This window comes from Larus michahellis, chromosome 2 (assembly GCF_964199755.1).
Source record: "Larus michahellis chromosome 2, bLarMic1.1, whole genome shotgun sequence".
Taxonomy (NCBI): Eukaryota; Metazoa; Chordata; class Aves; order Charadriiformes; family Laridae; genus Larus; species Larus michahellis.
In genome coordinates, this window is record NC_133897.1 from 80,453,531 (window position 1) to 80,478,799 (window position 25,269).

General features: G+C 44.4%; 1 protein-coding gene across 8 annotated transcripts in view; it reads left to right on the top strand.

The window, feature by feature from the left end:
- The window catches only part of RNF152 (ring finger protein 152), a 46,051-nt gene that overhangs the window by 17,771 nt on the left and 3,011 nt on the right, over nucleotides 1–25,269 (top strand). For 2 of the 8 annotated variants that reach the window (XM_074576127.1, XM_074576133.1), the window contains exon 3: nucleotides 23,708–23,839. The exons of 4 other annotated variants lie outside the window; for them this stretch is intronic. Coding sequence is in view for 1 of the 4 variants with exons in the window: in XM_074576133.1 (XP_074432234.1) it covers nucleotides 23,708–23,839 (132 nt within the window). In the remaining 3 variants the exon portion in view is untranslated. Of the gene's footprint in view, nucleotides 1–19,602; nucleotides 19,708–23,707; nucleotides 23,840–25,269 lie in introns of those variants that run through there. 2 more of the 8 variants (XM_074576129.1, XM_074576132.1) reach the window with 2 other exon arrangements.

Consider the following 25,269-nt stretch of genomic DNA (forward strand, 5'->3'; position numbering starts at 1 on the left):
GAAATCATTATCTCCGCTGTGTTTATTTTCATAGTGAAATTGCATTTTCACATCTCCTCGAGAGAGACTTTAACGGGATACAAGCCCAGCAAAGCGTTTCTTTTTGTGGACGTGGTGCCTTTGGCACAGATGTGGTGAAACTAGCTGCTCTGCTGATGAAAACACACTGAGCTGGTAATACTGCAGTTTTGCATCCTCTCTAAGGAAATTTGGCAATGCGGCTATGGTGGATGGACGTCGTATTTCTTTACACTCCAGATTGACATTGCTGTGTGGGAAAAGATATGTCAGACAGGCATAGCTTTAGCAAAGTTAAGTGACTGTGATTTCGGAGTGAAATATGGGATTTGTAACTAGAAAATAAGAGTATTATTTGATGGAAATTTGATTTCACCTTTTAGTGACTCAGCAGTGTGAACACTTAAGATTTGAGTCATGGTTTTTAAAGGTGTTTTAACAGGACTTTCAAAGTTAAGGGTACGTTTCACTGCATTCAACTTAATATGCGTGTAAAAGCTTGAGAGCACTAAGTCTGTGCTTGTGAATTGGGCAGTTAGTGGCTTGGCCATCTGCATTTTGTGTTTGCATGCAAAATAATTGGCATTAGCAATAGAGCATTCTGTGTGCACGGAGCGTGTGTTATAACTAAGCTGCATGCAAACAAAGTAGGTCTGGGAAACGTTACTGTAGGAGGCCACGTAGGTAAGACTGGATACTCGCTGGGGGGCCGCTAGATTGTGTCTTGTCTTAAAAACAGAAGGGGAAGAAAAAGAGGGTGGGGTTACCTGGTTATTGCAGTTCGGATCCAGTCCGCTTCAATCAACACAGAGCACTGTTGATGTTAGAGCATTATGTAGGGCTCTGTTTCAACTGGTCTCCAGAATGACTCAGTGTAAGAACTGACAGTCAGGTCATGTGGATTTTTTTTAAAGGACCTGTTGGACTAATTAGGCTATGTTATGTGGCTTAGTATTAGTTAAGCACGCCCAGAGTTACTGGTAAGAGTTCAACCTTTAATTTTCTGCTGGAAGCAACTTCCCTGCAAGATTCAGAGATGGACAGCAGTTGTCATTAGAGATTATAACATATTAAACCCCAAAGCGCTGTAGAAATTACGGGGGAAGGAAAGAAGCTGCAGAAAATAGGAGGGGGATTAATTGTATGATGAGGGCCATGCTGAACAAGTGGACGGCATAACACTCCGGTGTGGCAGGGAGAAGATCGCTTGTATCAGTGTTTATTAACTACTTTCACTGAGTCTGTTATGTGCATATATAGCATATATAAAAAAAAAAGTGTCTGCTGTGATTATGTATAATGGCTTATTATATAGTTGTTTGAACAAGGCAACAGAGAAAGTAAGACTTCCAGACTCTTAATTTCTTTTGCTTGTTACAAATATTCAGTTCCTCCCTCTCCACGTCCAGGCGCTCTAAACGTTACTTGGGCGTTATCTGCATTCGCCCTTGCTTCCTGCTCGCTCCCTGTCCTTATCCACTGCTTCCTCCTGTTCCTGCCCTGGCCTCCTGCTCCCCTAGGGAGTCCGGTGGCTTTCCTCCTGCTGCTTTCTGCATCCTCTCTGTAGCCTCCCTAATCTTCAGTAATGGCAATCAAACAGATTTTCAGTTCCCCCATAATTTCTGTAGCATATGTAAATTAGAAAGAATATTTTTTTTTTATATTAAAAAAAGGCGTTTGTCCAGTATTCGTTTCCAGATACTGTAAATGATGGCTAGAGAACTTAGAGTATTTCTACAAGGGAACTGTCAGTATAAATCCTGCCAAAGTTTATATGGCTGAAAAAATCTTTATCTCTTGACCTGTAATTCCAGAGGGATAATTTTATTGAGGTTCAGACTCTCAGGTTTTATATCCTAGAAAGTTTGCGTCCACTAAGGAAAAGCCCTCATCTCTCATATACTGTTGACTGTTTAAAGTCCAGATGCAAAGTTCAAGACTGGAAGTGTGAGGCCGTGTGCCTGTGGGAGGGCTCTGTCTGTCAAAACCAGGTCTTTGTACTGCCAGACCATGGGACAATGTGATCAGATTAGCCAGGACATGCAGTGGGGCGGTTTTAGTGATTTTTGCCGACTGCAGGAAGACAGAGGACTACCTGCCTGGTCACAAATGACCAGGTCATTTGTGGGCAAATGCATTTAACCAGCGAAAAGAGTTTGAAGTGATGCTGTGTTGCATGTCTGTGGTATCGATGAATGGGTGTTGGGTGCCTCGGGACCAGCTTTGCTTTTGTGTGACACATTGGCCGTGTGCTGGCAAAGGGTCCAGGGTGGCATTGGGAAGTCTCTCCCAGCGTAGCGTTCAGCTTGGTCTTCTTCCTCCCTCTGGTGCAAGACTGGCTTGTTTTTCTGGTTGGGTTTTGATCCTGAAAAAGTAACCCCCACCATGAGTGAGCCACTGGGTGGGTGCAACATGCATGTCAGACACGACGTGTCCCAGGAGCATGGCATGCGCAGCTTAGCAGTGGTGGCCAGTGTTGAGTCCAGTGCAGTTCTTTCCCTTTGAGCTGCGTCTGGTGTTGGCACAGCCTAAGCTAAACTTAAGCCGCCTGAATACTGGCTTAGCTAACTTGTTGTTCTTTGGGACTATTCAGCCTTCCCACTCCAGGCAAACATAATTTCATTCCCACTCTCCAAAGGCTGTTGTTACTCTTTGCTTTTTTCTTGTCTTTTTCTTTTTTTTTTTTTTTTTTTTCTTCCCCCAGGACTAACAATTCTCAGTGGCACCTCCGGTAATGTTTCATTGCCATGCGAAAGGAGGAAAGCACTTTGTCAGCAGCCTACTTCAGGCAGAGAAATTTGTATCTGTGAGAAGCATATGTACAGAACAGCAATTACTCAGATCATCAATATTTATACAGCAGATAATAGTCATCATGGACAAGATGAATATTGTCACAACAGCAATAGCTGCTGGGGGGGGGGAGGATGCAAAATATAATTGCTAGGTTTCTTTAAACGGGATAATTATTTAACTTTCAAGTGATGGGTGAAAATAGCTTAGAGTCTGAATTAAATATTCAGTGGGAGCTCACCTGGTTCTAGAAGGTAAAGGAAATGCCTCTCCTGTCTTATCCTCATGTCACAGAGCAAAAGCTGCCTGGGATGTCGTCCTTTACATGCAGCTTTTGCTGAAGGCAATGCTGATGCCAGTTGCTGAATGAGGAATCATAAAAAAAAAAAAGCAAAACACACACGCACAAAAAAAAATCAAGCAGCTTGTTTTGCAAATAAGTTTTTGTTAGGTCCACTGCGGACAGACACATGTTTGTGGATGAGGTGGAGGCACGGTCCCACATGCTTTGCCTTTAAAAGCGGTACCCAGTGTCCAGTGGGAGGCAGCCACCCTCAGGGCAGGTGTTTTTTTTTACCAAAGCTTTCCAGCATCCCGCTTGCCAGCTGATGTGATGCCAGTCACTTTAGTGGTGCCTGGCTGGACAGGCAGCCCAACGAGTCCCTGTCCTGGCTCCTGCTCGGCAGCCGGCCGGAGGGACGGCCTGGGTGGTGGCCTCCTGTTTGCACAGGAGATGCAGCTCCTCATTTCTGCTGAGAGAACGGCTCCTTCCACCCACCCTTTTTAACCTGTGTGTGGCGGTGTGATTATTCGGAGGGCTTACCTTCGCCAGCAAGAAAGTCTGCTAGGTTGCCCTGTTTTTGAGAAGTATTAAATCAAAAACTACTTGCATGTGAGCTGTTTGCTACAGATAATTTACTTGCTGGCTTTTTTCTTCTGCTTGAGAAATGCATCCGAATAGCTCAATTTTTGCCTTACACTGTCTGATTCTTCAGATGTGACTGAGTATTTGAACCCCTGCGCCCCCTCTACTTCTTTCAGTTGAGGGGGAACAGTGGACGGGAGCGTGCAGCACTTGGTGTACAGCCTTTAGCTCCATGAGGTTGGCTGTCATTTGCAACGTCAAGTCACACAGCTTGAATTTTTAGAAACACCAAAGCCACCTAAAAACATTTTCCACAGAGTAGATCACAAAAGATCTTAAGTACTGCGGTATCAAACTTCCAGGCGCCGTATCCTATGGGATGCAGATAACGAGGCTTCTTGTGCAGTGCCAGGAGAAAAGTTGGCTCAAGAGTGGGATTTGCAAAAGCCGGCATCCCAAATAAGGAGACTCATGAGCTGGCTACAACAAGGGAAAATCAAGAGGGGGTCTTTTAAGTCAGCAGCCCTCTTTCTGTTCCAGGAAAACATGCTGAACTGCTCCTTTTTATTCCTTTCTGGAGTTAGGTACCTTCTGCTGAGATGTACGCAGCGGAGGAGCCAGCGGTTGCTCTCTCTGACTTAGGGCTGATGCTCAGCCTGAAGGAACCTGTGACTGAGCTCCCACCTTTGTCTGGCGGCATTTGATCATGGATCTTTTTCTCTTCATAGGTAAACCCATTAGACTGCCTGGATTCTAGCCCTTCTCCAAATGAATTTTTAATATAAAATAATTAAACATTCATTGGAGCAGGGACAGGAACCCAGGTCTCTGCCTTCCCCTCATACTTACTTTTCCTTTCTGACCTGAATATTGAATTATGCACTTCAAAGCAGAATGGGTTCAGCAGGAGGCATTGGTGGAGCTCTGCTGAGCTACTGAAATCGCAGGTAGCTAAAACTTTCATCTGGGAGAAAGGAAAGAATATTATTTTGTCAGATTCACCCTTAGTGAGGGATTGTTTCCTTCTGCGATGAGCATACACAGGTTCTTGCGTGGATTCACTGAGTCTGCCCCTCTGGCGTGTGGCTTTGGGAAGTCCTGACCCTGTGGCGTGAAAATTCACTTGGATTGAATGTGTGTTTGAAGCTAAATTTAGGTCATCTTAGATCTTCCTGATGCAGGTAAAGCTGAGATGTTCAGTAACAGCAGTATTAATGCTTCAGATGCTTATCCCTGGTGCGTAAGCAGATCACAGACCCAGTACTGCATCTTGAAACTTTTTCTTAAATAGTAGCTCCTAATTTTTTTACTGGTGGTGGTGTAATCTTTGCTCAGAATTTAAGCTTGCGGTCCACAGACTTACTTTCTTAGTTACCTTCCCCAGATCCCTTTGAGGCAGCCACTGCACGAAGAGATCCTTGCTGTTGAGAGTCTGTTGAGGGATTATCTGCTAAGGTGTTAATCCAAACTTTGTTTCTGCCTGAGGTTTTGCCTTGAGGAAAGTAAGGACCGAGCACCTCTTGGAGAGATTGCTGCAATTTATAAGGCAGCCCCTTATGTGTGTGACCCAGCCCTATGACAGACCCAAATCCTCAACACATTGCTCCTTCAGTTGTATTGCACCTCAGAAAAGTTTTTTTTCAGAGTAAGGAGAAGAACAAGGGGACATGGAAGAGAGCAGGTAATCAGCACTACTGATGTTCCTGATTATTGAGTTGTGTTGAAATAATGAGGTTTTTCATCAGGCTAAATTGTTTGTACCTAATTCTCTGAATCTTATTTTTTGTTGTTGCAGTAATTTACACTGGGATTTGGAGATTATGAAAGGGATTGATTCCCCCCCCCATTTGATGGGATACTGTGTTTCAGCCTTCTTGTCCCATTGCTGAGTAAGCCCAGACCCATTTACATTCTAATTTGAGGATGACGTGTTAGCGGCGTGAGGAAATGGGGTGCTTGCAGCATCCAGAAGCCGTGAGCCCCTCTTAATTCTGTTTCACTTCAATGTCAAGCGCTGGGGCACCATTGTGAAGACTGTAGATCGAGGTCTTTCTGTCATGCTGGTGAAACCTAGCTAAAGCTTTGGGGGGTTTTGATGAATAAGGGTTTAAAGATCCAGTCCTGTGTAGTAGTAGTTTTGTTTTAAAACTAAAAATGGGAACACTTGTGTGGGGAAGGATGGAATCAGGGAAATACTGGAATGAAGCCTCAAGAATGTTCCTGGAGCGGAAAAATCTCTGCTTCTGAGCAGTAGAAGGGTGAAGCTGTTTGCCTCTTCACTTGGTTTTACAGCTGGTTTGATGATTTGTCCTGCGTTGCCTTCTGGAAGCTTTGTTAGCATCCTCATTTTGTCAAAGTTCATTGGTTTATTTTATGGAAGGAAAAAAACCCCAAATCTCGTTTCACTGAAATATGGGACTGAAGGGTTAGGTTTAGGAATGCTAGCACCATCTCCCATGGGAACTGTAATTAGCATACGTTTTCCCATTCTTCCCTCGGGGCTTGGCTTTATGGCTGGCTTCCATTTCCTCTTCTCATGTTGAGTTGCCATTGTGGTTATGGGAGATGTAATCTAGCTGGGAAACCTAATCTGTGTTGGAGAATGGGAACGTGGCTCATCCCATATGCAAGTACCTGCAGTCGGTATGGGCAGCATTTCACAGTTCTGAGAACGAGTTGCCAAATTTCCGTTATTTAGTAGGAAGGCAACACTTCCCTTAGTGCAGGTGACATAGCTGTTCATTTCGCTTCATTCATAAGGTGTTCGTTTTCAACCCCACACTTCCAATAAAACTCACTTTTGTCTAATTTTATTTAAAATCAGCATCTTGGCTTGATTTGCTAGCATAAAACACCATTTCTTTAGGGGCTTGCCTTGCAGTAATAATTGAGATACTAGGATACTGGAATTTGTTGTAAGTTCGAAGTACAGCAAGTAGGAGATGGTGATTTGATTTGCCTGAGGAGACTTCTCTTGCTGGTCTGTCATAAATATTTCTGAAGTGCGGAATGGAGCTAGACTGGGAATAGGAATAAAGTACACTTCAAATTTTACTCTCTGAAGTAGATTCCCTTCTTAAAATAGAAATCAACAGAAATACTGGAGCTGTGTTGATAGAAATGTGTCGGTGTATGAATCACAGAATCACAGAACGGGAGGGGTTGGAAGGGACCTCTGGAGATCATCTAGTCCAACCCCCCTGCCAGAGCAGGGTCACCTAAAGCAGGTTGCACAGGAACGCGTGCAATTCAAAATCCTGATTTTGAATGTCTCCAGAGACAGAGACTCTACCACCTCTCTGGGCAGCCTGTTCCAGTGCTCTGCCACCCTCAAAGTAAAGAAGTTCCTCCTCATGTTTAGGTGGAACTTCCTATGCTCAAGTTTGTCCCTGTTACCTCTTGTCCTGTTGCCAGGCACCACTGAGAAGAGCCTGGCCCCATGCTCCTGACACCCACCCTTTAAGTATTTATAAGCATTGATATGATCCCTCCTCAGCCGTCTTTTTTCCAGATTGAAGAGACCCAAATCCCTCAGCCTTTCTTCACAAGAGAGGTGTTCCAGTCCCATCTTGGTAGCCCTCATGAAGTTTTAGGAATGTCTACAAGACAGAAGCTCGTCAGTAATAGCAAATTGGTGAGGATTCAGTGAAGTTGTATTGTTCCCAAGTTTACTTTTAATAAGCAGTGAGCTATTTTTACAAGGACAGTGTTGCTACAGTTACAGTTGGCTAATTAGCAACCCCCCTTCAGAAAAAACCCCTGACCCTCCTGAAGGTCTTCAAGTGCACAGAAACTTGTTCTTTTTATTCTCTCAATTGCACGATGTCTTCTGCCTTTCAGTTTACAACCTCTTGCAAGCTGCCACTCTCCCTGTTTGTGTGACTTCCACAGAAAAAACAAGTAATAGCAGTTGAAAGGGAATTTTAAAATAGATCAGGAAATCTAGGGCATGTCAGGATGATTTTAAGGTGGTCTTAAAAATCCAGCAGTTGCCTTTTTTGAAAGCTTTTGCTGAGTGTTTTGAGATTTAGCCTCCTCTTTCTTTATCTAAAGGTCAGGAAAAGTGAGGCTTTCCTCTCAAACAGAGCATGTCACATACGTTTGGTGGAAGCGGGACTGCTCGTGGGATGACCTGTTCTCCAGTGGAAGGATTTCTGGGCAAGTCTGGCCAGACAACAGTTATCCTGAGAGAGGCTTTGCCCGCCTCAGTGGAACTGCTTCTCATGGGGGGTCACTGGCGCAAAGAAATGCTTGCTGGACTGGACCCGGGCTGGTTTTCGCAGCTTTAAAGAAATGAGGCTTTAAAGAAATTGTTTATCTGCCTGCAAAGTCTTTGTCATGTATTTTTTTTATCTCGTATATAAATTTATAATTATTTTCATATGTAAAATAAGTGAATTAATGCTATCATAGTGGTGTTCCTGAACATCCTTGCAAAAGGGCAAGGTAAGCTGGTAAAGAGGATTTTGATAAGTGTGTATTTCAAGAAGACATTATGTCCATGATAAAATACAGTTATGGGAAAAAAACCCCTCATGCTGACTTTACTCTTGGAGTCCTGATTTATAGTCCATGTCTTCTGTCTTCTCATGCAGCCACATCCCTGACACAAGGAGGTGTGAGATACAGGGCTGCTTGTGGTCTCACCTTCGTAATGAGGAGTTATTTAAAGAAAGGTTACAATTTTGTGACGTTTGCTTTCTTCCTTACCTCTACTTGTTCGGAGTCGGCATGACCCAAAAATGAGTGGTGGCAGTTGGTGAAGGCCAACGGGAACATGACCCCACGACTAAAGGAACTTTGTTGTTGTAGCCCTTGGAGGAGCTACAGCAAAAAACTCTTCAAATTTTGAGGAACCTGACTCTCATTTTCTCCAACGTTTGGGTTTCATTCCGGTGCTGGCTGAAACTCCTCTCTGTGGTCCGTTGGAGAAACACTTACCTCTTCATGTTAATGGCTGGTAATGAAACAAGAACAAAAAAATTAAAGTTCATGTACTGGCAATTTAATGAAGTGATAAGAATCTACAACTTTGTCCTTTAATAAGATTATAAAACTGTTGCTTTTTCAAATGAAGAGAGACACAGAGGTGGCTGTTAACATGTACATGTGCAGTTTTAAATCGGGATATCATGCCGAGTTGGAATTTTTCAGTTAACTCCTTTAAAGGTCTAATTTTCTAGCATTTGTGCTCATTTCTTTTGTGTAATTTTAAACAATATACAATAGCATTTTTCCATCAGCAAAGGCTTGTGCTTTCCAGTGACCTTTACTGCTTTCTTTAGAGGGGTTACGCAATCAGACAGAAGGGAAGGAAAATATTTAATGATTTTTTTTTATTTAAAAAAGGTCTTCAGCTTGTGCCTGTATACTTATGATTGTACTGCTCACATTTAGAGCACCTGTGTTTTGCACCTGCACTTTTTATTTTGAGGAGTCTGAAAGTCTACTTGCAAAAACTGAACTCATTTGCGAAAATGAAGCTAAAAAAAGAATATAGGCGGATAGAAGGATCGTTTTTAAAACAAGAAGCTTTCATTCTAATGTTCCTTTCCTCTTTGGTCCCTCAGCTCCGTTAAATACATGATGGTTTCTTCTAAATTTAAATTCGGAACTAATAAGAGGGATTGACCCTTTCCACATCTATTGACTAGTCAGTGCTGGAGAATTTTGCGTGCCTTTCTGAACCCATTTACCAGCACTTGCCTGCATTTTGCTGCTTGGGAACGTTAAAGCTCCCGAGAGTCCACAGTAATTGCAGTGTCCTCTGTCAAGAGAGGCTGCTCATTGGAGAAGGTGGTTTGTTGTACCAAATAGCAAGGAGAATACCAAAGGCTGGGCACCTCTTAAGTTCTGCTTCTCGATCGTGTGGGTGGAATATCAGGGAGACCATGCGTCTTGTTCAGGGAGATTCATGGAAACAGGAGATCCAAATAAGTTCTTGGAGTAACAACTGTGCAATTTGCCAACTTGGAAATAATTTCTGATGTCTCATGATGATCACCAGACAGTTACACGCTTCATTGCTGCTCAGTGTTCAGATTGGTATGGCTTACAGTTATGCTTCATGACTTGCTTTTCCACATGTGAATATTTTATGAACCAAATCCACATTGGGATAGCAGATAGGAAGGCAGAGTAAGCAAGAACAGTTGCCCCATTCCTCTTTCCATGCCATCAGCCCATCATTGTGTATTAAAAGATAGTTGCTCTAAAAACATATATAGAGTAAACTTTTGTGCAGTGCGTATAGTACATAAACCTTGAGCTGAATTGTGCCTCTTTCAGTGGGTCATGTTTGTGAACCATCAAGAAAAAAATGTGTTTATTGTTTGTGAGGGAATGAGTTTGGAATTCTAGATATAAATTAATTTCCTAAAACATAACGGATATTGTGTGGCATCGATTGTGAACCCTCTTCTGCAAGAAGGGCACATTACTTTGCCTGGTTTTGTTTGGTTTGTGTGTTGCTCATGTCCACAGAGAGGACCTTAAACTTTTCCAGTTTTGTGTCTATTTATATTTGGGGTCAGTTCAAGGGGGGAAATGCCAGCGGTCCACTGACATATACAGGAGAGGAAAGGAAATTACTTTCTGACAGATCTTTTCTGCTATTTCCACATGAGGAGATGGATCCCATGGTACAGGTTTGCCTTTAAGGAGAGTTTAAGCAGTATATACTTCTGCTTTTTGCAAGAGGGCTGGTTATTTTCCGTGTTTGTATAGCTTTTGGGTAATTCATAAAGACTTCTGATAAAAATGCAGGCGTTTTTTCCACCCAGTTGTATGACCTTCAGTGTTTTAAACTCTAAACTTTTCCAGTGGAGAATGATGTCGGAATTGTACTCTGTCAACTGAGCCAGTTCGTTACCTCTCTAAATGTTGACTGCTATGCTTGATGCCTAGAGTTGGACAAAACAACTGGCTTCTACAGTTTTTCTTTAAAATTTCATTTTCTAAGAGAATAGCACAATCTTCCTAGGGTTAAGGGTGTACCTCTTCCTGTGTCCCCCAAGTTGCACAGTGTTTTAAAGGGCCTCATTTTGAAGACTGAAGGATTGGGAGGGTTTCCAGTAAGAGCAAAAAGAGCTATCACTCTTACAGCTGGGTGAGAGTTGCAAAGACCAGGTGAGGCACAGCTCTTTGAGGTGGATTTTATTTTTTCTGGCTGACGGGACTACTAGACAGAGGCTTTCTTGACAGTCGGTGTTTGATGGGAAGAAGTGCCGGTTTCTCTGACCTTGCCGCGGGAGGAGTGCGAGTGTTGGGGTGAGGCAGAAGGCTCAGAGAAGGGTGGGAGTCGTCACCATGCCTCCAGGAACCGTCTGTAGTGATGCTTCGTAACCCTGCAGGTGAACGCTGTATGTGTGGTGCGTAGCCAAAAATAAGCAGAAGGGAAACTGGTTTCCTAATCGTTAGGGTGTGTATTTTGTTGTTGTTGCTGTCTTAAAGCAATAAAAGCCAGCATTATTTCAGCTATATCCCAGCTTGCTGCCCGTGTGGAGGAGTGTAGGAAAGTGGTGGGAGGCAGTAAGACGCTGCCACCTCTCCATGCACAACATGGGAAGGCAACTCTGCCTGCCCTGTGGGAGCCCTCCCCTCAGCCAGGGAGCAAGTACGAGCTTTGGGCGTGCTGGTAACCTACTCTTTTAGAAAGGATTGCACAAGGTGCGTCTCACCTGGCTGATGCATCCCACCCTGCACCAGGGTAACCTGATGGTGCTAAAAGCTGGGACTGGCAGCATTTGTCCCTGCTGTTTGGGAGCAGGAAAGTGGAGGTGGTCATCCTAAACCAAACCAAACCTCCTGAAGGGTGCTTAAAGCAAGCTAGTGGGACAGCCAAGCAGAACTGGCTCTCTTGGTCCTGCAGGCCCTGGTGCTTAATTGCTTTGTATTCTGGAGTGCCACCTGCTGGCACTTGCTCTCCTCACTCTCTTTTCTAGAGGCAGCTGCTCTAGAAGATGAGAGGTCAGATTAAAGAGCATGGATATTAGTAATAATAATATTACTGATTATTTGTATTGATTGTTACATTATTTTTTTAATTGTCATAGCACTCAAGGACCCTTTTTATTGGCGAAGACCTCACTCTAGCAGATGTTCTGCAAACTCAGTGTGAAGGAAACTGGCAGAGACTTCACTGCTTAAAAACCACAGAGCACAGTATGAAGGAGTGTTTTAAAGAATAGAAGGGATTTTTCCGATCCATGCTGTTACTTGGCAAAATATGAAATATTTCTTTTCTTTATGTCTTGATTTAGTAAAATATTTTGATCATTTCTGTGGTTGGCAAAAAACCAAAAGCAGTAATCATTAAAGTGAAAGACACCTGACAGTGAAATCACTTAAGCAAAAGTTAGGAAAATACTGACTCAACTCTAAAAAGTAACAATGATGTCAGTAAACTAAATAATTCTGAAAGCCTTTTGGCTGGAAAGCAAGGGATGTTGCAGTTTGTGGCACAATGCAAATCTGGGTCCACAGCTGAAATTTCTTTCATCCTACTTGAGAACTTGTTTTTGCAGGAGAAAAGAGGTATTTTTTTGAATCTGTTTTGTAACATTGATTTTCTATCTGTGGGCCAAATCCTCAATAGGCTTAAGTCAGCGTGGTTTTTTTGGCATCAGTTTGGTTGTGTGCGTTGATGTTTCCAATGTTCAGTGCACCACTGTAAGGCCCTGTCCTCGTTTCAGCTGGGACTAGAGTTAATTGTCTTCCTTGTAGCTGCTGTGTTTTGGATTTAGTATGAGAATAATGTTGACAACACGTATTGTTTTAGTTATTGCTGAGCAGTGCTTACACAGCATCAAGGCCTTTTCTGCTTCCCACACCACCCCACCAGTGAGCAGGCTGGGGGTGCACAGAAGTTGGGAGGAGACACAGCCAGGACAGCTGACCCCAACTGACCAAAGGGGTATTCCATACCATATGACATCATGCTCAGTATATGAAGCTGGGGGGAGAAGAAGGAAGGGGGGGACAATCCGAGTGATGGCATTTTGTCTTCCCAAGTAACCATTATGTGTGATGGAGCCCTGCTTTCCTGGAGATGGCTGAGCACCTGCCTGCTGATGGGAAGTAGTGAATCAGTTCCTTGTTTTGCTCTGCTTGTGTGGGCGGCTTTTGCTTTAGCTGTTAAACTGTCTTTATCTCAACCCACAAGTTTTCTCACTTTTACTCTTCTGATTCTCTCCCCCATCCCAGTGGGGGGAGTGAGCGAGTGTCTATGTGGTGCCTAGTTGTTGGCTGGGGTTAAACCACGACAGGCACACAGGTATAGTCCTGTAACAAAAATGGAATAAAGACCTCAACTGAGTGGAATCTGGTTGAACCCTGCACAGATGTGTAAAGCTATGTGCATGCACGCTATGTCTTCTTAGATCATCTCTTCCAATGCAGCACTTTCTCGAGTGGCGACACAGACTTTTCGGCTTTTCCCTCTTTCTTTTAGCAGTCCCTAAAGTACCTCATTGGTCCCTGTTCTGTGTGATGCTACATGGAATACATGTTGGAAATAAGTGGTGAAGCTTATCTGATGTAAGTCTGCAAAAGCAATTATTGACTTTGGGATGTACTCTTGAGAACGTTGGCATGAATGTGACTTTTTTTAGAAAGCCCTGAACCACCTGCCCTTTCAAAATAAGATCCTTTAGGTCCTTAGCAAGAAACCCTGTAAAAGCCAGTAATCTATCAACCGCGTAGTCCTCTTCAGGCTTTGATCATATTGTGAAACATGACTTGTCTGTTGAAAATGCCCCATGTTGTGATTTTTTTTTTTTTTTAAGCCAACAGCCAAAAAAACCTGAATTAGTCTTTGAGAACATGCTGCTATGAAACTGCTGCTGATAGTTGGAGTGTATTTATGTCATTTGTTTTTTCTAGACTAGGAAAGAAAAAGAAATGGTGTATCGCTAGACTTAGGCATTCCACATTCAGCAGTGGAGCGATGTGAGTAAGGGATACTTCTGGCTTACTGAGTGTCTGACCACATCAGAAGAAAAATTGTTAGCAGAGTCAGTACAAAAAGCTTTGTTTGCCTCTTGTGTTACCTTTTTATAAATTTCTTCTTCTGAAAGAAAGCAGTCAAATTGAAATGAAAGTTGAAATGAGCTGACATTTTAACGGAAACGATCATTTTTGCCTAAGGAGAAAACTGCCAATGAATTTGTTCACCTCAAAACTGCATTTCTATAGTTGGCTCTAACTCACATGCAGAAATCATGAGACTGGCTTGCAAGACAGAGACTGAAGTTTAGGGGTTCCACCTACCTAACTGGGATTTGGGGCTTCTGAAGTTCATGTTTTCAGGCCCTTCTTCAGAAAAATTGGTCTCACAGCTTTCTTTTACCTGCATACTGAATTGATTGTGTGTAATCCTGTAAGCTTAGGACTCACTGTGGCCGTATACTTTCAGGGTGGCGATGAAGTCTTGAGCATTAGCAATATTATGCTAGTTATGTTTTCTAAGTTTGTTCTGCTGCTGCATTGCAAGGACTGCAGAACTAGCCCGAAATTAAGAGATAAAGCGGTTTGCTTCGTTTTGATTGTTTTGGTGTAATGTAGCGTAACACAGTCCTTTCCCAGCATTTGCACTCCTTCATACAGCAAAAATGCTGTATACTGTTAGTAAATGCTTCCAAATGGAGAGCATTTTCACACCAAGATGTTTCAAAAGAAGCCAGACTTTTGACTGGCAGAAGTATGATGGGTGATGTCTGGCCCGAACTTTGAAATTTGCTGTAAAGAATGAAATACAACCTGACGAAACTTGGCAGGTCTGATAAACTTCTTGCAGCTACAGAAGGTGAGTGGCTCTTGGAATCAAATACCGTCTCTGTGAAGGAAGGCAACAGTAGCTTTCTCATAACGTGGGCAGGAGTAGTTTATCTGCCTGTGCCTGAGCATTTGAGCAGCCAATTGCCGGTCCCCATCACAGCCTGGCTGCCGGAGCAGAGGCAGCAGCTCTGCAGCTTTGAGCCCAGTCTCCCAGACCCGTAATTTATCTCAGCCCACCAGAGAGGGCTGTGGGGGGGCTAACCTGAGTTATGATCGTTGACCTTGAGAACACGGCATTGCTTAGCTGCGAGACTACTTTTGTCTGCGCACAGTGCTGGTTCATATGAAGGAAAGACTCGATGCAAGTCCCCTCACTCTGTCCCAGGCTTCATCCTAGAAGTCCATTCATGGGAGTTTGCTTGTTTCTCTCACGGGGCATGCCCGTGTCTGTGGGCATGAAAGAGAGCGACAAGAACCTTTGCTGGTGTCAGTTTGTTGTCTCGCCAGTAGTCTGAAATTTTCACTGGTGGTACTGGGGCTTTGAGACATGATGTGGAGTTGATCGGGTTAGTTGATGTGCAGCCAGTTGCAGCTGTTTTGGGAAGGTTGTGTTGTGTTTCCTCAGGTTGCACGTTTTCAGGGTGGTGCAAGGGAAGCGAAGGCATCTGCACTTCGAGATTACCTTGGTCTGCCTGTGGCTGCTGACACCGGGTTTTGTGTTGGCTGTGTTGATGGATATGTGTTAAATATGTAAATGTGCAACTGACCTCAAGAGGGTGTGTCATCCCATTAACTTCTGTAGCTAATGTCAGGCCACGTGCTTCATAACTTGTCCGAACTGGAGCTTGTGGAGTTTCTATAGTCAGGGGTAAAAACGTGTGGTTGGGAAAAGTATTAGAAGAAATTATTTATCCAGTATAGCCTGCTAAATCTCTTTTGGAGGATTTTACTTGGTGTAAAGACAGAGAGATAAATCACAAAATAGGAAATCATCAATATATATGCAGTTCAGGCTTGGTCTAACTCTGCTTGTGATCCATATTTGCAGTGGGAGTTGGGCTGTTCCCAAAATTCAGGAAGCGAGGGTGGTATTAATACTACTAGCTGCCAGAAGTGTTACAGGGTGAATGATTAGTTTCCAATAAGAAAAGGGCTTTTGGACCAGTTCCAGTTCCTTTTGGTTTAGTCTGCAAACCAGAATGACCAGTGCCGTGACCTGGAGTAGCTGTAGCGCTTATCAGAGGCTGAAAATGCCTGAAGATCATGATTTGTCTGCATTAGGAAATGACATTGCAGTTGACCTTGAGGAGGCATATTAGTTGGCTATCTTCCACCCTCTTGTGAAGATAAGCTCTTGGAAGTGGTTCTTCAGTGTTAGGACATCTGTTACACCTTTTCTCTTGACAAACTGTCTGGCTTTGAGCAGCCTGGGCTGGCTTTGAGTAGCCTGGTCTAGTGGGAGGTGTCCCTGCCCATGGCAGGGGGGTTGGAACTAGATGGTCTTTAAGGTCCCTTCCAACCCGAACCATTCTGTGATTCTATGATTCTATGAAACAGGGGGCTTTACTCCCTTGTGCTGCCCACTTGGCAGGTTGCATGAGAAAGGTAGAAAGATGAAAAAAGCTCCTCCTGCCCTGTCTAATCTCCTTCAAACCTTATTCTGCTTCTTTGTGGTCTATGAAAGAAAAATTTCTTACTTACTGTTGTGTGGCTTCTCATAAAATATTTCCCAATTTCTTAATCTCATCTATTTCAATGTAAAAGGATGTAGTATTTTGATTCCTGTAGGTGTGTTGCACTTTCCTTTTTCCTTTTTCTGAAAAAAAAAAAAAAAAAGAAGTAACCCCTTCCCACACCCAAACAAAAGGACCCCCAAACCTTCGCAGCCTTGAGAGCAGCGGTGTGAAGGTAGCTCTTCAGTGGTGTGGGTCGCAGAATCACGTCCTCAGGATGAGTGCAGGGAGTGCAGGGCACGTTAAGCAGGTGGGAGGTGGAAGCACAGAGCAGAGTCGCAACAATTAAAACTCTCATTTGAAAGACTTTTGTTTTCTGAGGTAAGTGTGAAATTGAGTTTTCAGTTTTCGCATTGTACAGGCAGCGTATGAATGTGTGAGTCTCGATTCCTTTCTCTCCTCCACTGTTTGGGCCCAGAGGCAGGGACGTTTTGACCTAGTTTTATTAAAACCCACTCCATGACCTCAGAGAGCTGTAGCACTCTCTCCTGTAATTATAGACTGGTGTCTTAATACACTAATTCAAGCTGATTCCCACTCAATCACCCATTGACCTGCATCAGTGACAAACGCCTGCATTTGAGCTTTATTTAAAATGACTTTTTTTTTTTTTGGATGTTGTATTTTGTAAGTCTAATACCAAATCCTCAGGGGAGGGAGGGAAGAATCTTTTAATTAAGTTTCTCTTCAGGTATCAGGCAAATTCTATCAATGGCAGATGAAGCATAAAGCTCTAATGGGAGAGCACAATTTGTCGTTTAAGTGATCAGGTGCTTCATGCCTCTCTCAGCATTTTGAGTGCCACTGAATTCTGTCATGTTGCCATAAATGAAAATCTTTTAGGAAGAAGATGTTGCATTGCATTTAAAAGCTGTTACTGAGAGCGAGTTTAACACCCATAGCTCCTCCTGTAAGGCTGTAGTATTTTGGCCTTAGTGACTGAAGGTATGCAAGTCTATGGGACCTGATGAAATCCATCTGTGGGTCCTGAGGGAACTGGTGGATGAAGTTGCTAAGCCACTGTCAATCATGTTTGAGAAGTCGTTGCAGTCCGGTGAAGTTCCCACTGACACGTAACTACCGTTTTCAAAAAGGGAAAAAAGGAAGACCTGAGGAACTACAGACCAGTCAGTCTCACCTCTGCGCTTGGCAAGATCATGGAGCAGACCCTCCTGGAAACTCTGCTAAGGCACATGGGAAATAAGGAGGTGATTGGTGGCAGCCAATGTGGCTTCACCAAGGGCAAGTCATGCCAGACAAATTTGGTAGCCTTCTATGATGGGGTTACAATGTTGTAGATAAGGGGAGAGCAACAGACGTCATTTACCTGGACTTATGCAAAGCATTTGACACTGTCCCACACAACATCCTGATCTCTAAATTGGAGAGACACGCATTTGATGGATGGACCACTAGGTGGATAAGGAACTGGTCAGATGGCCGTGCTCAAAGATTTGCGGTCAATGGCATGATGTCCAAGTGGAGACCAGTGATGAGTGGCATTCCCCCAGGGATCAGTGCTGGGACCAGTGCTATTTAGCATCTTTGTTGGCAACATAGACAGTGGGATTGAGTGCACCCTCAGCAAGTTTCCTAACGACGTCAAGCTGTGTAGTGCGGTCGACACGCTGTAGGGAAGGGATAACATCCAGAGGGACCTGGACAATCTTGAGAGATGGGCCCGTGAAGTTCAACCAGGCCAAGTGCAAGGTCCTGCACCTGAGTCACGGCAATCCCAGGCACTAATACAGACTGGGAGGAGAAAGGATTGAGAGCAGCCCTGAGAAGGACTTGGGGGTGTTCGTTAATGCGAAGCTCAACATGACCCAGCAATGTGTGCTTGCAGCCCAGAGAGGCAACCTCATTCTGGGCTGCATCAAAAGAAGCGTGGCCAGCAGGTCAAGGGAGGTGATTCTGCCCCTCTACTCCGCTCTTGTGAGACCCCACATGGAATACTGCGTCCAGCTTTGGAGCTCTCAGCACCAGAAGGGCACAGACCTGTTAGAATGGGTCCACAGGAGGGCCATGAAGATGATCAGAGGGTTGGAGTACCTATGGTTTGAGGACAGGCTGAGAGAGTTGGGGTTGTTCAGCCTGGAGAAGAGAAGGCTCTGGGGAGACCTTATAGCAGCCTTCCAGTACGTAAAGGGGTCTACAGGAAAGATGGGGAAGGGACTCTTTATCAGGGAGTGGAGCAATAAGATGAGGGGTAATGGTCTTAAACTGAAAGAGGGGAGATTTAGATTGCATATCAGGAAGAAATTCTTTACTGTGAGGGTGGCGAGGCACTGGAACAAGTTGCCAAGGGAAATTGTGGATGCCCTATCCCTGGGAGTGTTCAGGTCCAGGCTGGATGGGGCTTTGAGCAACCTGGTCTAGTGGGAGGTGCCCCTGCCCATGGCAGTGGGGTCGGAACAAGATGATCTTTAAGGTTCCTTCCAGACCAAACCATTCTATGATTCAATCACTTAACTTGTGACCTCACTTTAAGTTAGGGAAGCAACTTCTAAATCTCTCTTTGCCAACCACCTGATCCTTATGTCCTGGTCATAAATAACTACTGGTGCTGCTTTTATTCAGGGGGTGAGGGGTAGATTTCTTTTCATGCCACCCCTCCCACCCCTATTCCTTTTGATGTCAGTTTGAATGGCAACTGGGTCTCTCACTTGGTAGTGGAAAAACCTGGCTTTTAATTCCTCTCACCCTGGGAGTGAGTCAGGCATAATTAAGAGCAGCCAGCAAAACTGAAGAAGCGCTAATGGCCCTGCAAGTGTTGTGCTCAGAGTGGGCTGTACAGATGAGAACCATCCCTTGGGATGCTTTGAATGCTGGAGATTTTGTTTATTGCAAATTGAGAGGGAACCTTTTGATAGAGACAGCAGGAGTGGTGAGGAGCACCTTCACGCCTTTTCTAGCGGGGCAGAGCTGCACTTGGGGGTCCCCTGTGCTCTGCTGGGCTGGAGGGAGCATGGGAGTTGTAGGGAACTGTAGCTCTGGGGCAGCTTGACCCAGAGCTTTCGACCTTGTTGCCGAAAACCTGCAGATGTGTCAGAGTTGGGCTGGTGAGGAGCAGGTTAGGCTCCCACAGCCTGGGCTCCAGGAGCACCTGTACGGAGAGCTGCCGAGGGGCTGGGTGGGCAGGAAAGCTGTTGGCTTTCTGTCTCTGCCTGTCTGAAATGGGCACGTTTCTGTGGAATATTTTGATTTCACACAGTGTTTCTCACTGGTAAAGCACCTCGTGTGAAACTGTCTGATGAGCGTAGGTGTAGTGTTTTGACTCAGCAGTAAGAAACTGTACCCGTCGTTTGCTGACCTGGCATGTTGCAGGTGATTAGTAGTGTTTGCTGTTGGAACAAAGTGCAGCTTATCCTGGTCATATTTGACCAAAATAAGGTCTTTGGAGCCAGGGAATGTGGACATGTCAGAGTTTGCAGATAAAACGAGGTAGCAGTGCAGCTGTCGATGTGAGATGGAACAACGAGAAGCATGTGAGTCTCTCTCTGTTTTCTATAAACACCAAAGGTTGGTGTTTTCACCTGATCTGTTTTTGCTCCAAAACCGTAAACTTCTACATCTAGTTACATTCCTGTGGGTGACCTTTCTGCCTCCGTCTCCTGTTGCAAGGGCTGGCTGGTGACAATTTCTTAGGTAAATGCTGTGGGATGACACCTTGCAACTAGGCTCCTTTTTCCATGATCCACTTCCAGTCGCTCAGCTGCCAAAGAGGCAGGATGACTGCTGTTGTGTTTGATCTGTGCTGTTGAGATCATCCAGAACAGATTCTCCATCAGTATGGATCTTCTGGTGCTGGTTCATAGGATGTTGTAGGCTCGTATATCACAGTTTCACTCAGCTTAATTTTTTGTGGCTTTATGCATCCGGGAGTGTGTACATCTGATTCTTATCTTGTCAAGGGCTGGACTAAAGCTAAAGGAAGAGTGCCAGCTTGCACTGGCTAAGGACTTGGCCAAATTAAAAAACTTTTACTCTGCAATATTTCTGTGCAGTTGTGAATAACTGAATGGAAAGGATGGTGGGTGTAGACTGCGTGGCTTAGTATAAGGTGCCTGGAAAATAGGTAATTCTGGAGAGAAGAATGGATTAACTTTATTGTCTTATTGTTAGCTTTATGTGCCTTGAAATGCGTATAGTCTCTCAGTTAGTTGTAAGCTACATGGTGGATGAACTGTGTCCGTGGAGGTACTTTAACTTCTGGATCACAGGTTCTCATGATTTTCACGGTTTGTGGAAAAACTGGTATGTTCAATGAAAGCCACAAAAAATCTCAGGCATACCATGGAGATGTTGCCAGCTGGAAGAGATGGGGAGAAGTGGGTGGTTTTCTGAGCTTTGTTGATTCTCTGTTGCAAAAAAGAAGCTGTCCACAATCTGTCGCCTCTGCCCGGTAGCTCATGAGGTGAAACATGGAGCTGCGATGAAGTTGTCCAGGAGCTTCGAGGCGATCTGGGTGGTGCTTTGCTTGCATGACCTTGGACCAACTGCTTTGTCTCTCAACACTTCTTTTCTTAGATGATGAAAGGATATAATGATGATAATGCTTCTCTCTTAACAAGGGTGTTGTGATGAATAAATTAATTAATCGTTGTGCTGTTCTCAGTTACTATGGTAATTAGTGCTACAGAACAGCCTAAAAATAAATAGGATCATTTAGTGAAGGATATTCAGGGGGAATCAGGTAGTACGTCCTGGGCATTTGAAACAGCCCCAATGTGTTTTGTCCAAACATGAATTTGTTGAAAACATATACAGATGCTGAATTTTGTAGCAGAAATCCTTCCAAATATTATATGTGTTCCTTCTTCCTCACCAGCAGTTTAAAGCGACTCTAGCACACGTTTCCTTCCATATCTGTGGGCGAATGATTCTTGCAATTAGTTCCCCTATTGAGAACAGTAGCCCCCGCCTCACCCCCATCTCGTTTCCAGCCTAAGGGCACCTGAAACGAATGGATCTTTCTTCATCATAAATCATACATTCTCAGTAATACTGTCAAAGAATTCTTAATGTGTTTGGGGAGTTTACGTAATGAACCTTCCTTCAGAAAGGTGAAGTATCGTCAATGGGCTGCCTTGCTGAAAGTCTTGTTATTAACCTTGCCGTACAGCAAGTAGAGCATGCCTAAATATGTGCATAAGTCTGTGCAAAGTTTTTGAGGCTTTCTTTCAGTGATCAGATCACATCAGCATGCCCTGAAGCCAGTCTTTAAAAATGTGATATGATGTTTAATCTTCTGTGAATTGTATTAGATTCCACAGGCGTCATTAAAGTATATTTTTGGAGCTTTCAAGTTAATATAATTTTGGGCCCTAATAAGTTAGGAAGTACGTGTGAAGGTAGTTCTGAGTTCTCCAGTGGAGCAGCATCCCTTCAAGGCTGCGTTTTCCATTGCTTAGTATCACTGGGGCTGGCCTTACATAGAAAAAATGTTATGTCAATAGCCAAGGATTTGCCATTACTCTGTTCTCTGACTTCTTGTGCTCCTGTCATGGATGTTCAATGTCTTTCTTTGCACTGGGTTCCAAAATCAGCTGTCTTTTCTGACCTGGCCAGTTGGGGACCACTTTATAGTTAGGGTTTGTGCAGAACTTTCTCTGCAGCAAGCCTGTGCTTTCTTCTTCCTCTCGCCGTCTGTAGCTGTGCTATACTAGCTGCAGCACCCTGCATCTGTTCACCTCCTGCAGCACCTCCATACTTTGTGCTGGCAAGCTACGAATTGCAAGAGAGCAATAAATGCCCCTTCCCCCTTCTTCCTGGGGAGTAGGAAGCTGATGCCTTGGCATTCCTGGCCTCTTGCTCACCCCACAAAAGGGAGCTTGGGGCTGTTACCAACAGATAGCGTGACTGACAAACAGCTGAAATACCTACCTGTTTTATTCTCCAGACCTTTATTGCTCTTGAGTCATGCAGTTGTTTCTCAAATCTTAGAACCTCTTGACTCACACAGAGGGCAGCCCAAACCTGCAAGAAGGACCTTTGTGCCGTGCTCTCAGCCACCAGGCTGTACCTTGATCTTCTGCTGCAGAGGTCATCAGCTTTGCAGGTCCCTCCCTGTGCCTCTGTAACCACTTGCGAATCTCTCGTCTCGCCATCCAGCGGCAGCCCTGTGGATGTTGGGCAGACCCGCAGCAAAGGGAAGAGGGTGCTGGTGAGGCAGAGAGGTCTCCCGGTGCTTCTTTACAAGGCCTGTCTCTTCTCGCTTCCTTTGCTCCTGCTGCACCTTTCTGACGCTTGAGTTTTGGAGCTTGTGGTTTTTCATACCCAGTTAGTTTTCATTTGTGTCAGCCCTGAAGAGCTTCCAGTTGCGGTGAGGTTTGTGCCAGGCAGTCACTACTCGCAGTTGCAGTTGCCTGTGTCTGTGTGTATGGTTTCACTGTCATAGTCCCCAGCTCTCCCTTCCACATGGGTGCCCATTTCCACACATACGTATACGCTGTCTCTCTTGCAGAGACCTACAGATATCCCCTACAGATATTTGCTGACTTTCCCCCCCCGTTTTCCTGTAAACAGTCCCCTCGCCCGCCTTGGGCATCACCCTGTCACTGGGTGACAAGCAGATAATGGCAAAGTAATGCTTTTGGCTGATGCTGATGTTAGTTGTGCACGTGCAGCCCAGCTGCCTTTTGGTCTTTGTTCTCGAAGCACCGAGAAGAGCCCAGTCTGAGTAAGCTTTGAGCGAGGTGTTCACCTGTGATAGTTCAGTACCTCCAACTTGTGTGGGTGTAAGCTGAGAACAAACTAGAGTTCTGATCCCTGTTGAAGAGGAGGTCTACTGTGGTATGAAATCTTGGCATTGTTTTTAAAGTGAAGTGGTAGAAGAGTACGGAGAGAACTCCCGTGGCTTTTTGCTTCCTAAACTACATACTGCAAAATGAATCAAATAGATGTTAAGTAGTTTAATTATGACTGTAGGTGGTGGCTTGACTTTCTTTTATCCCCAGACGGAGCTGTGGCAGAGTGCAGGAGAGTTGTGGGGCTTTCAGTATTGTTGGGAATAAAGTTACGTTGCACCCATGAAGCGAGATAACCAACCTTTGAACAGGCAGTGTCAGCAAAGGCCAAGGGGTTAGATGGCTGTGGCTACTCTTTAACTTGTCTTTAGACATATTTTGAAGGAATCATACTAACCTCTCTGTGTACGGGATGTTGCCACTGGTCTGTCAAAATACACTTCTAATCATTATTTGAGACATTTTGGGAAAGTAAGAAATGTCATAATTATATATACGCATATATGCACAGTGTAACCTTGTTACCTGGAATGATGTTTACAGTTCTTTTGGCGGGGGGGGGGGAAAAAAAGGAAAGGAAAAAAGTACCTTCAAGACACATAGTTGGAAGTGATTTTTTCCTTGATTCTGCACCAGGTCAAAATGGGGATGTCAGTGTGTTTACAGCTTCTGCAAATATATCTGCACATATCTGGACAATGTATGTCATCTAGGTGGTAAGCCCTATCTTAACTTTTTAATTTGGTCTACTCTTTTCCTTTTTCTTCTTTTAGATTGCACCAATGCTTTAAAACTTTGACTTCATGGAGAAGTGCTTCACAGCATTACTTAGCATTCGAACCAGCCAAGATCTTCTTGTTGGGATGGATTTTCTTCTTTTTCCTTAGCACACTGTTTGCCTGGAGGTGACTCTTGTTTTATTCTTCAGTACCGAATACCTCATCTCATTCTCTCCTAGTCTTCTACTGTAAGGATGTCACTGGGACAGGGATGAGGGGCTTGATAGCGCACGACTATACGTATATGACTCCTGGACAAGGATATGAGGTCAGAAAAATGATCATGATCCCAGTCACATTCACATCAATAGAAACTGGTTTATCTTTAGCACCGTAAATGGAGATGTTTGTAGGTGACAGCTAAATGAGGTCAGAGAACTTCACCAGTCAGTTCACTGACATCCAAAATGTGGAGGGCAGAGCTTCTATGCAGAGATGCTGATTTACATCTGCACAAGGAGTACTTCCACTCTATTTTTAAACATAAGCCTTACCATCTGAATTTCCAGGCATTAATGCTTTTTCTCAGTAATAATACTGTAGTAGTGTTATACTTGGGGTTTTTTGGTAGGTTTGTAGTTACAGCAGATCAGAGTTGCGTCTTGTAATGTCTGAGCTCAAGTTTGGCTTGGGCAGTGCGTAACTGAAGATTTTGTATGCATACTTCTGTGCAAAATACAGAACTGCTGGGTTGCTTGTTGCTGAAAACTGGATCTAATGGCTTCAGTGATCCCTTCCTGAGTTCCTATAACTAATTTCTAATCTGGCCTTTGTCTCTTAATGTTTTTCAGCTGGGAATTGCCCTATTTTTCTCTCTCAGCTGCATGCCAGTCTTCTAATGACCCTTTCTGACAGTCTTCCATTGTGCCTGCCTGTACCCTAGGGATGTGGAGATGGTAATGGGAAGGAGAGGATAAAGAACATAAAATCTCTACTCATTTTCTTCCGTTTTCCCTCAGCGTGGCCCGCATGCGGGCGGTGAATGCAAAGCCCCCTGCCTGGCAGTGCTAGGCTCCCTCTCCACACAGAGTATTTGTTTTAACGCCATGTGTAACACTGGTGTAGAGCAGGCGCCACACGGACCTGTACTGGCTTCATGCTGGTGGGAGTCTCTCCCAGCAGTGGCCTCTGTGCCACGTTCAGGCAAAGCATCCCCAAAGTGCCGTTTGGGCGGCTGGCACGTGCCGTTTCCCCCTGCAGCCATCTATTGCCTGTGTTTCACAAGCTCCTGCCTTCATAACTGCCCCAGCTCCCTCCTGAGTCAGGGTTGTCACTGTGTGTTTGTTGAAGTGCCTGCTGAGCCAAAATCCGCTGCTGTTACAAAATCAGCAGCAGGGCCAGTTCTGCCAGTGTCAGTGATATCTCAGTCATTGGCATCTGAAGAGATGACGTGTATTTTGTTTCCCCTATTCAAATACCGGCAACAGCCAGAAGCAGGACACGGGACAGTGTGGTGCAGGGGGCTGTCCCACATTGCAACCCCACGTCTGTACCTGCTTTCTCTTCTGGAACTATGTTATTTCTGGTTTATGGACGTCACAGATCGATTAGTATGT